The 15,353-nt window shown below is 38.9% G+C and overlaps 1 protein-coding gene across 4 annotated transcripts in view; it reads left to right on the forward strand.

Moving 5' to 3' along the window:
• The first annotated feature begins 1,169 nt into the window (after positions 1 to 1,169).
• LOC100259074 (serine/threonine-protein phosphatase 5) overlaps positions 1,170 to 15,353 on the forward strand; it is a 67,115-nt gene continuing 52,931 nt past the window's right edge. The window contains exons 1-4 of one of the 4 annotated variants that reach the window (XM_010658652.3): positions 1,170 to 1,391; positions 3,854 to 4,020; positions 13,088 to 13,257; positions 13,346 to 13,417. In XM_010658652.3, the coding sequence (XP_010656954.1) occupies positions 3,942 to 4,020; positions 13,088 to 13,257; positions 13,346 to 13,417 (321 nt within the window). In that variant the 5' untranslated portion in view covers positions 1,170 to 1,391; positions 3,854 to 3,941. Of the gene's footprint in view, positions 1,437 to 3,853; positions 4,021 to 13,087; positions 13,258 to 13,345; positions 13,418 to 15,353 lie in introns of all 4 variants that reach the window. The other 3 variants (XM_059741371.1, XM_002280075.5, XM_010658651.3) reach the window with 3 other exon arrangements.

Genomic DNA, 15,353 nt, shown 5'->3' on the forward strand with positions numbered 1-15,353 from the left:
CTTCCCACAATTTGGCGCAACACACAATTTTTAGCCATTAAAAAGTTATCCCCTAAAAACCAATGACATTTGACTTAAGCCCCCGAGGTTCCCTGGGACCCCATTGTCTGATGGATCTAAAACTCCTCCCATCGTCGTCCGATCCCCCGATCGTCCAATATCGGCCCTCAAAATCGATCATCACCGATCTTCCCCGTTTTCTCCCTCATGAAAGACCCCCGCGTTTTAGGATGATTAGCATAGACGCTCATCCTTTTTGACCCCCAAAGTCGAAGTTATGACCCAAAACGTCTTTTCTCCCCTGTCTTCCCATCCATCCATCGAACAACTCATTTGACCACACCGTTGCTGTCTTCGCGTCCAGACTCACAGTTTTAAAAAAAAATGTCCAAAAACTCCACCCAGAGCCCCCAAAAAAGCCTTCGAGAAACCCTTCTTTTGACCTTTTCCCCTCTCGTCCTTTAATGTCTCGATCAACACCCAAACCGTTCGTTAAAAAGCTAATCCAGCTGTACGGATCGAAAGAACGTGTCGATTTTAGGGAGGGGACACCCTCTAATCTCCACGAGCATTCCCGAATATCTAGATTATAATACATCTATCAAAACCACCCTTTTTCCTCTATGTCCCTTCCATCCAACACTCCATGTGCTGCACCTCTGTCATGCCCCATCCTCCTCATCATGTGGCGCCATCCCATTGGCCCACTTGTTTAACATTTTCAAGCCATCACCACCTTTTAATCTCAATTGTCTATGTTCAACCTTAATGAGTACACCATTTCTTCTTCTTTAATAACATTTTGTTCTTTAACTTAAAATAAATAAGAAAAAACATAACCAAATATGTCCTTACAATAAAAAAAAGGCATCAGTTTTTTAAAAATATTTAAAAAAATCGAGTTTTAAAACAAAATTTCAATCTCAAATTTTATAATTATTTGAAATTAGTTTTTAAATACATAATTTAAACCCATACTTTTTAAACAAAAGTTTTTATTTTTTATTATTATCATAATGTTTTTTCTAAAAACAAAAATAGGAAAGTGTGTGAAAGGAGATTTAATGAATGTAAGTTATAGAAATTAGAAATAATTAATTAATTACAAACTCGTGAAATCTGTCACTGACTTAAGCTCGTCTAAATTAATCATGATATGGAAATCTCCAAAGACAGATTGAATTTGAGTTGAGTTGCTTTGCTTTAATTGTTACATTTCAGCCCACCCACGGGCCAGTAGTTTTTAAAATTGGGTCGGCCCAAGTTCAGCCCATTATCACTGATATTAGAAATCAGTCGACCTGCAGCGTAACAAGCGCCGTCGTCTGTTGACACAAGCATTCAATCATTCTTCTCCAAACGCTGCGTTTCGATCGATCTCTGAGTTCAAGGTGCTGCTCCAACCTATCTTCCAAGTTCAATCAATCGACTTCTAGGTCAGATACAATAGTTTACGCTCCGAAAATAACGAGAAATGAAAGGAAATTTTGAATGGTAAACTTTTCACAATCTAGGGCTCGAGAATACAAAAACTCATACAAATTTCGACTTAGTTCAACCGAGGTGTTCTTTTTCTTTTTCTTGGGTTTTGGTGTTGGTGGGGGTGGGGGTGGAGATTTTCGGCAGCAAAGTAAGTGAGATCAGATAGGAATCAAAATATGGTTTTCTTTTATTTTGCTTCATTTTCTTGCTAGCCAAACTGAGGGCTCCAATTCCACTAGAGTGCTTTATAACTTGGGAACGCTATTGCTGGAAGTTTTGGATTCTAATGGTTCTCTTTGAACGGCCGTGCAACTATCGCAAGTTTCGATGCACTCTGAAATTTTGTTTCTCATTATTTTTGTTAGGATGACGGTCCGTGGAAATGTCTAGGGTTCAGACTGAAATTTTTTGTTAGGTTGATAGTCTTTGCTATTTGGGAATGTCTTTCTGGTATAAAAATAGAATTATTTAGAGGCAGAGGAAATAAGAGAAAAGTAATTACAATTTTGAATTGTAAAATTTTCACCATCTAGGATTCCGGAATACTGAAAAATGCTACTTCAAACTCCCACGACTGTTCGGCTTAGTTAACCTGAGGTTTGTTTGTTTGTTTTTTTAAGCAAAAGATGAGAGATAACGTAGGACTGAAAGGGTTCTTTTGTTTAATTGCTTCATTTTCTTGGAAACCCAACAGAGGGTTAGGGTTTCTCTTTGAATGCTTTTACCTTGTCAAGTTTATTGCTGAAAATTTTGAATTCTAGGATTTCATTTTGGACTACAGCTCAAGCTAGAATTTTTGAAAATTTATCTATGGAGGAACATTTTCTTGTACAAAAGATTTGGTTTGAAATTAAGTTCACTTATTTTCCATAGAAACATAAATGGTAACCCGCCATGTTGGCATTGAACCCAATGTAAAGAAAAAAAGAGGAATAACAAAAATGTTAGATCATGGTTGGCAACTGTTTAGAACCTAAAGAAAAAGGGAAATATGTTTGACAACTGAAAAAAATAAGTAAGGTGTTTTCATATAACACATTTTAGTTGTTTTTGTGGACTACTTTAGAAAATAATTATGTAAGTATGAAGAACAATTAAAAATAGAGAACTAAAGATAAAAGTTATATTTAAAAAATATTTAAAAACATAGAAAATAGGTTAAGTATAATTTAAGTTCCGAATGAACTTTTGATCTACAAAACTTCAAAGAATAGTTTTTCAAAAACTTCAACAATTGTTTTTTAAAACTGTTTTTGAAAACACTTCCCAAATAGAGCCTAAAGCTCTTATCTTAAAAAAAAGGACAGAAAGAACTTTAAAGTGCCCAATAAGTAAAATGCATAATAAAAAGATACATTTATTATGGTTTTTATGGTCAAATAATTTTTTATTGATAAGTTATGATTTTTATAGTCTAATAATAAAAATATGAGGGGAAATAAGTTATATAATAGGGGTATTTTGGAAGGAAAAAGGTCTCTTTCTCTCTTTCCCTCTCTTTCCCTCTCTCCCTCTCTCTCTCTCTCTCTATATATACTGATATTTAATATATTTTAATTTTTGGAGAATGAAAAACTAATTCAACAAACTTGTTGCATTTGGAAAGTTTGGATTGAGGTACCAAATAATGTTAATCTAAAACTTGATTTCCTCCCTTGCTTTTCTTGGAAACCAAACAGTGCATTAATGGAACTGTTTTAATTTACTGCATTGTTCAAAGTTTAATGCTTCATATCATGGGAACAATTTAGGCATAGCTTGCAGGTGATATCATTTTCATTATTTTTATTTTTATTTTCAGATTATTGTATAACATAGTGCAAATAAGGTTTTTATGTGAACTTTTTCTATCTTGTGCACTGGATTTGCTGGGTGACTTGCTTAGAAGCCCTCGAAATTCAATTATTATTGATATAATAACTATTATTCCTATCAAAAAAAAAAAAATAACTATTTCGATTATAGATTCACAAATTAACAAAGAAGTATTTGAATTATATTAGTCAAGTTTAGGCAGTTAGATGGTCCTAGATATCTTACATGTTTTCCCTGTTAATGGTGATGACTTCCTTTGTTCTATAGGCAGCTCTTCTATAAACTATTGCTTAATTACACCCACACCCTTGGGCTAATTATTTGTTAACATTCCTTCGGCCTTGCATGGTGGTACTTTATTTTATTATTTATTTTTGTGGCTGATTTAGCACCAATTTAAAATTTGCAAACTCAAATTGTAAAGAAGTGCTAACAGTTACTTTTACAGCCTTCTGACAGCTTTTCTAATTGATAGCTTATTCTCCCTTCCATTTCCCCTTCTTGCTCTGCATGTTTCTTTTTAACTTTATTATTACTTGCATTTCTTAAACGGCAGGTAGATCATTTTGTATAGAAAATGAGAGAGTGATGGTGGTCTATCGTTTGCTGTGGACTTATCCATTCTGAACTTTAGAAAGTTGTTAATGGTTATGCCCAGTATGGAAATCGAAAATTCCTCCCAAGCTGAAGAAATCAAACTCCAAGCTAATGAAGCATTTAAGGGTAATTTCTAGTGATTCTACAAGTTGTATTTTATTTTGTTCCTTTTAAAATGCATGCATTCATCAATTAGTTGCTTTTGTTAAAATAGACATCAAGTGAAGTTGTTACCTGGTGGTTCTTATAAGTTATATTGCATATTTTTTAGTGGTGTGTTGGGTACAAGTATGTATCTAGGTGTTAGATCCTTTATTCATACAAATTTTTGGATATGAGGACTTGTTTAAGAAGATCTTTATCATAGGTATGGACACTTGAATATAACCAATATTTTCATAACTAGATTGGTCATTGAATTGAAAAAGCTATCGGTTGATTGTTTAATGGTCAAATCGGTGGTTGAATCTCGATGTCATCATTACATCATAAATATATAATTATTTTTTATTAGAAACAAAAAATGTATTAAATTATGGATAAAGATATATAGATGAAAGATGAGGAATTCTTCTTCAAATACAATGAATGATAAAAAAAAGTATGTTTGAAACCTCAAAACTACTAAGTAAACCTATTCAATGCTTCTCTCTTTGCGAACCCACATTTTATGATCTACACATCGAAAACCAATCAAGGTGGACTATATTGAGAGGAATGTCCTTAAATGCTGTGATGTAAGAGGCCCAAAAGGAGGTGTAGAAATGACTGATGTCCAAAAGAGATTCTAAAGTCCTAACCTTGTTCTTAAAAATCCCAACATTTTTTTCCCACCTAACAATCCAAATCAATGCTAGACAAGTGGTTTTGCCAAAGAACCTTGTCTCTAATGGAGCTTCCCAATCCCTTATATGAATAATCACCATGTCACAAATACTTCTAGGAGCAACCCAATCCAAGTTAGCTAATCTAAATAGTTTGAGCATAGTCCCATAGTCAATTGACAATGTAAGAAAAGATGATTCACCATTCCTCCACTCTCCATACACAATAAGCAAACATCATGACTAAGGGTGTTTTTAGGGTTCTCTCAACTATAGCATGTCATTGGTGTTTATCTTCTAGTGTGCCACTAGCCAAGCAAAGATCTTGGCTTTAGATGAGACTTTAAAATTATTCAAAAAATTTATTTGGATACAAAGGAATTGGATTTGAAGGATTAAACAAGACTAAAAAGAATGACTTTATAGTAAATAATCATGATGAAGATAATGACCAAGGTCATATGCATTCATGAGGTTGTAGCTCTTTCTCTCTCCGGGATGGAGAGGATAGCCTAGCATGGAAAGATTGAAGTCTTGGACAGTGTTTGAGTCTAGTTATGGCAAAGTTTTGGGTAGCGATTGAATCGAAGACGTTTGAAGTGTCTATAGAGGAAGTCAAAGGGAAACTAAAAGGTATCATTGTGGAAAGGAGTAGAGGTTTTTCCTCTTGGATCAGGTTTGGGGTATTAAGTTTGAGAAAACTACTGGAAGGTTTCGAAGAATGTTGTAGGGAGGAAAAGAAAGGAAGATTGGTTAAAGTCTGGGAGGAAGAGGGAAGAAAGTTCCGGTTGGAGAGGCGTGTAAACGGGGCAGGAAGATACGTCTTATGCTCTGTTGTGGATGTAGAGGCTAAAAGATTCTGTTTAGTCTTTCCTGAAGGAAAGGGCGTGATAGGAGGATGGGCCATTCTAGCTGAGAAGCTAAGGGCGGTGGGGATAGTTACTAAAAAGGAAGACAAAGGTGTAGAAGCAACCCAAATCAATTCAAAAAAGAAGGATGCAACATTAGATGATGAGGAAGAAAGGTGCATTGGTAAGAAGAAGCAGGGGGAGAAAAAGAGCTTCCTAGATGTGGCTAAAGGACCGGCTGGAAGGGTAGGCGAAGAGCTGTGGCTTCAGGCTGGAGGAAGAGGATTGAGGAGGAGGGAGGAAGTTTTGGGGCGTTGCCTAGTTGGTAGGTGGGAAGGGGCAGCGATGGAGATGGAGTTAGATTCGTTGAAAAACTGGGGGAAACGCAGCTGGAACCTTAGGAAAGGAGTTAAGGTGATGAAGATGGGAGAACCCTTCTTCTTGTTGGAGTTTGAAGATGGAGGGGAAGCAGAGAGAGTATTAAACAGGGGGACGCGTAGATTTAAAGATAAGCTGCTGCATTTAGAGAGATGGAGTGAGGAGGCCGGGTGTTTGCAGGTTGGAAGCCAAACAAAAGAAGTTTGGGTGAGGGTGGTGGGGCTTCCGCTTCACTGTTGGAGCGAAGAGTTGTTTAAAAGTATTGGTGATTGCTGTGGAGGTTTGGTGGAGGTGGATGAAGATACAAAGAATCTTTCTCAATTTCAATGGGCCAGGATTTTGGTAAAGAATGGCGGAAATTTTTTTCCAGGAACTTTGAATTTAGTGGTGAAGTCCTTCTGCTATGCAGTCCGCCTGTGGTGGGAGGTGCAGCCTAGAGTTTCAGCAGTGGAGCCGATGATGAACTTGAGATGGAGTGAGGGGGAAAGGGTGAGGGGGAAAGGGTGAGGGAAAAAGGGGATGAGGGATCACGCACCGGGAACAGCGGTGGGAAGGAAAAGGAAGGATGGCGTGCAGCTGAAGCTGATGGATCAGGTGCAGTCAGAAAAAGAAGGGGAAAAGAAAAAAGTGATGGTGACAAGATGGGAGTTTCAGCTGATGGGTTGGCAGGTTATAGCAAGGAGGAAGGAGGGGTGGGCTCAAGTGAAAAAGACAGTGTGGGTGGGCTTGATAGCTGTAAGTTTGGGTGCGAAGTGGCCCAACCCAGAAATAGTCAAAGCCTGGAGCATGAAAGTCCTGTGGCTTGGGTAGAAATACAAAAGGATATAAATGGGCCAAGGGTTCGTTGGGAAAGGGGACAGTCAAGCAGAGGTGAGGAGTGGGCCGCTCATGAAGGCCCTTTTAGTTTTCAAAGAAATTTTTTGGGCCAGATGGACAATAGGGGTGAGGAGCGGGCTTCAAGGGTGGATCTTGCTTTCTTGCAACGGGATGGGCTGGGTCATTTGGACAATAGGCCCAAAGCGGTAGAGAAAGAAGGGCAACCCAGTTTAGCGGCGAAATACACCTCAGTGGAGCAGGCTTCTGATGATGGCCCATCTTCTCTTCAAAAGGATGTGCTGGGCCGGCTGGACCACAGTCCCAAAGTGGCAGGAAGAGAGGGGCAGCCCATCCTAGCAACAGTTTGGGCCCCGCTGGCTTATAAGCCTCCCTGGTTTGAGCCCGACAAAAAAGCTAGGGCTTCGTCCCGCCTTGTGCCAGCTGAGGAATGGTTCGCCGAAGACAAACTAGTCGGAGGGATGGGGCCATCGGCGGCGAGAGGGACACCAGAGAGCTGCTCAATAGCGGACGAGTGCTTTTTGGAGGAAGCTTCCAGGTATTCCTTCTTAAAACCTTCGACTGTTTGCGTGTGGGGGGGTCGGGCCTCTTCTTCTTTTTCTCCTTTCTCTGGGATGGGGGGCTCTTTGCTTGAAATGGAGGAGAGATGTGGCCATGAGGGCATTCTGAAGGAAACCGAAGAGGGGTTGAGTATCAACCCTCTAAGCATGCGTCCGGCAGAAGAGAGAATGGGAGAGAAGAGTACGAGCGGGTTTTTCCCGCTAAAAGAAGGAAGGAAGGAATGGGGCGAGGAAGAGGAAAAGGATATGGAATCGTGGAATTACAGTTGTTTGGCAAAGTTTTGCCATTGTTTGGGAATGCCAACAGAGGGCTGTGAGAGGGATATTCTGAAACTTCTCCATAAAATGAGGGACAGAAGGGATAGAAGTGAGAGATTAAGCGGAAAAAAGAGGAAAAGACAGAGAACCTCAAGATTTGACCGCGAGTTGAAGAAACTAGAATGGTCGGTAAATTATAGCGGGTCAGGAGGGGACAGGGGGTATCAAGAGTGTGTTAGATGAGGATTCGAATTGTGTCATGGAATGTAAGGGGGGCAAATGACAAAGAGAAGAGGAAATTGATTAAAGATGTGATTAAAACCCAGAAAGCAGACTTAGTGTGTCTCCAGGAAACAAAATTGCAGGAGATGACGAGTGCAATTGTGAGGAGTTTAGGGGTAGGAAGATGTCTGGAATGGGGGGCTTTGAATTCAAGGGGTGCGGCGGGGGGGTGGTGGTGTTCTGGGATAATAGGGTGCTGCAGTTGGAGGAAATGGAGGTGGGCAATTATTCAGTTTCTTGTCGCTTCAAGAATGTTGAGGATGGTTTTTGCTGGGCGTTTTCAGGAGTGTATGGGCCCTCTGTGAAGGTGGAGAGAGAGGAGTTTCTGAGCGAATTGGGGGCCATCAAAGGGCTGTGGAACGAGCCGTGGTGTGTTGCTGGTGACTTCAACATGATAAGATTCCCTTCTGAGCGGAGCCGAGGAGGTCGCCTGTCCCCATCAATGTGGAGATTCACAGAAGTGATAGAGGAGTTAGAGTTAAGGGATTTGCCCCTTCAGGGGGGGATGTTCACGTGGAGTGGAGGTTTTAATAATCTCTTAAAATCGAGAATTGACCGGTTTCTTATCTTTGAAGATTGGGAAGCTCATTTCCAGGGGTGTATTCAAGGTGTTCTGGCTAGACCAGTATCAGATCATTCTCCAATTATTCAGATGGAGGGGGGATGAGGAGAGGGCCCACACCTTTCAGATTCGAGAACATGTGGCTGAAGGTGGAGGGCTTCAAAGAGGTGCTGAGGAAATGGTGGGAGGGGATCCAGGTTAGTGGGACAGCCAGTTACATTTTGAGCGAGAAATTAAAGGCTTTAAAGCCGATTCTGAAAAAATGGAACACGGAGGTTTTCGGACATATCAAGGTTAAGAAGCAAGAGGCTTGGAATTCATTGAATTTCTGGGATAAGGAAGAGAGGGTTCGCGAATTGTCCTTGGAAGATGAAGAAGCTAGAAAGGAGGCAAGAGAGATGTATAAGAAGTGGGTCCTTTTAAAAGAAACGTCATGGAGGCAGAAGTCCAGGGAAATTTGGCTGAAAGAGAGGGATAGAAATACAAGGTTTTTTCATCAGATGGCTAATGCTCATAGAAGAAGGAATCAGATGAATAGAGTCAAAGTGAACGGGAGATGGTATAATGAGGAAAGGGAGATCAAAGAGGAGGTTTGCAGGGTGTACCAGGGGTTGCTGGCAGATCCGGGGGGGTGGAAGCCCAGGATAGATGCTTTGATGTTTGAAAGGTTGGAAGAGGGGGATGTGGAGGGGCTGGAGAAGCCTTTCACGGAGGAGGAGGTTTTTAGGGCTTTGTCAGGCTGTTGTGGCGAGAAAGCGCCAGGCCCTGACGGTTTTTCAATGGCTTTTTGGCAATTTTCGTGGGATTTTGTTAAAGAAGAGGTTATGAACTTCTTTAGGCAATTCCATGAGACCGGGAGCTTTGTAAGAAGTTTGAATGCAACTTTCCTAGTGTTTATTCCTAAGAAAGGGGGGGCAGAGGACTTGAAGGATTTTAGGCCAATTAGCTTGGTGGGAGGGTTGTATAAGTGGCTAGCTAAGGTGTTGGCTAATAGAATGAAGGGTGTCTTAGCCAAGGTCATCTCAACGTCCCAAAACGCTTTCGTGGAGGGACGACAAATTATGGACGTAGTGCTGGTCGCTAATGAGGCAATTGACTCCATTGTGAAAAGCAATAGAGGGGCGATTCTCTGTAAATTAGACATTGAGAAAGCCTATGATCACGTGGATTGAGATTTTCTTTTAGCAGTGATGGAGAAGATGGGGTTTGGGGAAAGATGGTGTAGGTGGATAAAGTGGTGCCTATCCACTGTTAGGTACTCAGTTATGGTGAATGGAAGCCCTACGGGTTTTTTCCAAAGCTCAAGGGGGGTAAGGCAAGGAGACCCCCTGTCGCCGTACCTATTTGTAGTGGTGATGGAGGCTTTTAGTGTTTTGATAAAGAAGGCAGTGGCTGAGGGGTTTTTGGCGCCTTGTTTGATTCAGGGAAGAAGAGGCGAAGGGGTCCAGATATCACATTTGTTGTTTGCTGATGATACGCTGATATTTTGTGAAGCAAAGGAGGATCAGTTATTGTATATGGGCTGGTTGTTAATGTGGTTTGAGGCAATGTCAGGGTTAAGAGTAAATCTGGAGAAAAGTGAGCTGATTCCGGTTGGTAGAGTCGAGAATGTGGATGAGTTGGCTGATGAGTTTGGTTACAGGGTGGGAAAACTGCCTTCCATTTATTTAGGAATGCCGTTAGGTGCCCCGTTTAAAAGCGTTGCAGCGTGGGATGGAATAGAAGAAAGATTTAGAAAGAAATTGGTTATGTGGAAACGTCAGTACATTTCAAAAGGGGGGAGGATAACTCTAGTGCGTAGTACCTTGTCAAATTTACCGATTTATTTTATGTCGATTTTCCAGATGCCTAGAGTGGTGAGAATCAGATTGGAGAAGATTCAAAGGGACTTGTTGTGGGGTGGTGGGGCTCTTGAGCAAAAACCACATTTAGTAAGATGGTCAATTGCGTGTTTAGACAAAAGAAGCGGAGGGTTGGGGGTTAAGAGTCTTAGGGCCTTCAATAGGGCTCTCCTTGGCAAATGGGTTTGGCGTTTTGCAAATGAAAGAAAGGCTCTTTGGAACCAAGTGATCAAAGGGAAATACGGGGAGGAAAGAGGAGGGTGGAGATCTTGTGAGTCTAGGGAGGCCCATGGGTTTGGGTTGTGGAAGGCAATAAGTAAAATGGGACATCAAGTGACCCCTTTTATTGGCTTTGTGGTGGGTGATGGTGAGAAAGTGAAGTTTTGGAAAGACAAATGGTGTGAAACCATCCCTTTGTGCGAGGCTTTTCCTTCTTTATTTGCTTTAACTTCGAACAAAGAGGCTTGGGTAAATGAAGTGTGGACAGCCGAGGGGGAATGGGGGGGAAGTTGGAACCCTTGTTTCAATAGACCTTTCAACGATTGGGAGTTGGAAGAAGTGGAAAGACTATTTTGTTGCTTGGAGGGGAAGAAGGTTAGGGGGGATGAGGAGGATAAGGTGAAGTGGATGGCATCAAAGGATGGGGATTTCTCGGTGAAATCTTTGTATAGGACCATGCAGCCGGGGTCTCTTGCTTTTTTCCCTTCAAAAATTATATGGAACTCTTGTGTGCAGCCCAAATTGAGCTTTTTTGCGTGGGAGGCTTCTTGGGGGAGAGTTCTAACCTTGGATTGCTTGCAAAAGAGAGGTTGGGTTATGGCAAATGGATGTTTTCTTTGCCATAAGAGTGAGGAGACAATTGACCACCTTCTTATCCATTGTGAAAAAACGAGGGAAGTATGGATGGTGTTCCTTTCCTTTTTTGGTGTTTCGTGGGTTTTCCCCCGTTCGGTCAAGGAAACCCTTTTAGGGTGGAGGGGTTCTTTTGTGGGAAAGAAAAGGAAGGTGGTGTGGCAATTGGGACCGTTATGCTTGTTTTGGGTTATTTGGAAGGCTAGAAATTCAATTGCATTTGAGGATTGTGGGTTGTCCATTCAAAGGCTGAAAGCATCTTTTGTGTATTTTTTGTGGTCGGAAACCAAATTGTGGATAAAAGATGGTCCTTCGACCTTAATAGATTTTATAGACTGGGTGTGTATGCGTTAAGGGAGAGGTTTTTTTGTTTTGCCTTGTCCTTTGATGTTTGGGCCCTTTTGTAAGGGGGTAAGTCCCTTTATACTGTAATTTGGTGGGTCGCTTCTTTAGCGCCTCTTTGCAATACAATCTTATACTTATTGATAAAAAAAAAAGATAATGACCAAGGTCCATATTTGGGATTGATGGAGATAAATACAAACTAGTGAAAGAGGGCATGTATCTTTCAAAGTCTTCTGTCTCCAAATTAGAGGGGTTACGGTAATAATTAAAATTCTAAGAGATAGGGTAAGTAAATCCAAGAATTGATGAGATAGGTAGATTTTTAACTAGGATAGTTTTGAATAAAGTTGGGAATTGTGAGCACAAAGGTTGATTTTTTTCCATCACCCACCATAAAATGAGTGGGTTTGAAAAAAATACTGAAAGACCTACACAATGGTCTTCCAAGGACAACGATGGTCCTTAATATGACGTTGGCGTCCCACCCATTAGGGTGTGTCCCCTAGATGCTCATAATAACCTGATGCCAAAGAGCATAACTTTTCCTAGGAAACATCCATCCTCCATAGCCATTTCCCTAAAATAGAATGATTCCTTAGAGAAATCTTTACCAAATCCACCTTAGACTTGCACATTAGGTCCCAACTAATGAGAGGGTCTCTCTTATGCTCACTAAACCCTTAGATTTAAGAAAATCATGTTCCATTTCCTCAATCTTTAATGCCATTGAAAAAGGTATCTTAAATAGTCATAAGAAGTTAAAATTATCTATAAATAATTAAAAAACTGGAAATATTTCATTCTTTTACCATTAATAAGTATTGTATTTAATAATAAGAATAAAATATTAATGTTTTAGTATTTTTTATTTTATTAAATAGTTTATAATATCTAACTATTAAGAAGATATATTATCTATTAAAGAGTGAAATAAAATTTTATCATTTATTTTATTGACATTTCATTAACATTTTATTTTTTTATTCGAATTTCATTAACATTATAATTTTGTCATATTAATATTTGGTTTTAGTCTAAATATCTAAATGATGGATATATTTAATGCATGTAAATAATGTAATGAAAAGAAAATTGTATCAGAATCAAACAGGCTTATCCTAATTGAAGTGGGCATAACAGCCACTGTTATATTGAATGGGTATGCTTGGTGGAGTTGGAGGTATAGCGTGTTTTGTAGTTTGTGTACGTTTTGCTTTCCTGTGTATAGTTTGTGGAGATGATTTTCATTTTTTGTTGAGCAGTATATGTTTCTTCTTTCTGATCAATAATTGTACATCTTGGAAGAATTTGTCATTCTTCTTTATATTTATCCTTCAATACAATGGTTATGTTTGTTTCTGATATTTTTAAAAAAAAAACACCTAGAAGCCATACTATAGATTCCTATCAAAAGAGTGTTCAGTTTTCTTACAAGTTCACTGATTGTAATCAATTTATGATGCAATAAATTTTTTTTCTATTATTTGGAAGAAACTTGTCCTTTAATATGATCCATGAGTTGTGTTCAACTGATCAAGATCATGTGTGTTGCCTCTATGATGCTGTTTTCCCCTTTCGTCTCTGCTAACTCTGTCAGTTGGCATTTCAGCACACAAATATTCCCAAGCTATAGATCTTTATACTCGAGCGATTGAACTACATAGTCAGAATGCTGTGTACTGGGCAAACCGTGCATTTGCACACACAAAACTAGAGGAATATGGAAGTGCCATACAAGACGCATCAAAGGCTATTGAAGTTGATCTTAAATATTCAAAGGCATGCTTTTCATCCTGAATCTCGTGTACTACTGCCTATGCATTTCTAAATTCTATGATCCTGTTCTGATAGTTTTTCATTATGTCAGGGTTATTATAGGCGAGGTGCTGCATATCTTGCCATGGGGAAATTCAAAGAAGCACTGAAAGACTTCCAGCAGGTATTTGGATCAATCTTGTAACAAAATGGGTTATTCTTTTTTTGTTCTAAATTTTTATTCATTAATGGGTTTTTAATACCAATCATTCTCTAATGTCTTCTATTTTGTGGGTTAAAAATGACTGTAGCAGCATATCTGTGAAAAAACTAAATTAACTGGGCCTTTTGTCTGTCTTGCATATTGTAAAAGGATTTACTTGCCTGTTGTGACTTTACTATGTGTTCCTTAGTTACTGTTATTGTAGCCAGTTTCTGCATAATGCATTACCATTTAAATAGGATCAGCATGGTTGTCATCTTTTGATATTTTATTTTTATGTTATTACAATAGCATGTATTATGTTTTTTATTTTTAGTAGGATCATGCTTCTCCTAACTTAGAGGTTTTAAATATTCTGTTAAATCATGTATAACTGACCTGGAGATAGAGGATATTGAAAGACTTATGCCCTTTCTCATTTGTGTGAACTTATCACCAACTTCTGTAGATATGAGAGTTTGGTCATTATCATCTTCAAGTTTATTTGCAATTAAATCTTTGGTCCTAGCCTTTTCCAATTAATCAACTCCATTTCTCTGCTCTCCTGCAAAATTTATATGGAAATCCAAAGTCCCATCAAAAGTTAAAGCCTTTTGCTTGGTTAGTGACCAATAAGAAGGTCAACACCAGTGACTTTCTCCAGGTGAAGAGAGCTTTTAAAGCTCTTATTTCAGATTGTTGCACTTTGTGTAGGGGAAGTGGACACTAATTAATTATCTTTTTTTACACTATCCAATGACTTCAGGTCAAAAACACAGGCCATTCAAACTAGCAAAATTAGATTGGGTTCCTTATAGAAGTATGAGTGACATGATGACCATTTCCTTTATGGCTTTGAGGAGTACTATTAGAGGCAAAGTTCTACAGTAAATTGCTTGTATTAGGTTGGTTTGAATAGCGTGGTGGGCAAGGAATGCAAAAATTTGTTAAAGAGTAGTGGAGTACTTCAGAGACAATTTATTTCCATTCCTCCTTATGGGCTTCTACTACTGTAACTTTCAAGAATTCCTTTTTCAATTCTCTTGTTCATTCCAAGTCCTTTTTTTTTGTTATCTTTTATATTCCAATTGAGCAACTATTGTTTTCTACCTTGTCTTTCAACTCTTCACCTAGTCTTTAAGAATTCTCTACAATGATTGTGAAAGAATTTTTCTGATGTTGCCTTTCCCGAAATCTCTACCTTAGCTCTACAACCGATTTGTTGTGCCAATGGAAACTTTGAACTTATAAAATATGTCATTAGAATCAATGGTTTAAAAGGCTAAAGGCAACCTTGAGGTGTTTGCTCAATCAAGCGAGATGTACTCCTTGAGGCGAAAAGAGGCATAAGCCTCGCTTTAAATGAAAAACTTAAAACATTAAAAAAAAGATACTAATAAAGTCATGTAAAATAAATTCATAAGAAATAAAAAATTTATAAATATCAATTGTATTTCCTTTTTTTGCTCTTAAAAAAAAATAGTTCTTTTCTCTCTCTTCCAAAATCCAACTCTTTTGTAACTTTATTGAATAATCTTTAGCACCACTATCACTATCACTAGTAGGATCTACTTTTTTTTTTCATCCATCAATTACAATGATCTCTTTCCTCTATCTATTAATAAGGTAATGATTATGTATGAACCTAGCCACTACAATAGCCAACTACTCTTCTATTTCTTCTTCTCACTCTCGCTCACTTTCTTTGTGTGCATGTGTCTTCATTTAAAGGGCTAAATGAAAGCTAGTTGCATACATGTTTTTTTATAAGGACCTAATCCTTGGACCTAAGCTCAAGACAAAAGACTTGGAAAATGTATATTAAAAGGAAGAGAAAACAAAAAGCTACTCTTTCCCTCAAACCGACCCTAACCAATCAATGAAATCAACTATGGACACCAATCTTTCACTTATAAAC

Source organism: Vitis vinifera, chromosome 12 (genome assembly GCF_030704535.1).
Source record: "Vitis vinifera cultivar Pinot Noir 40024 chromosome 12, ASM3070453v1".
NCBI lineage: Eukaryota > Viridiplantae > Streptophyta > Magnoliopsida > Vitales > Vitaceae > Vitis > Vitis vinifera.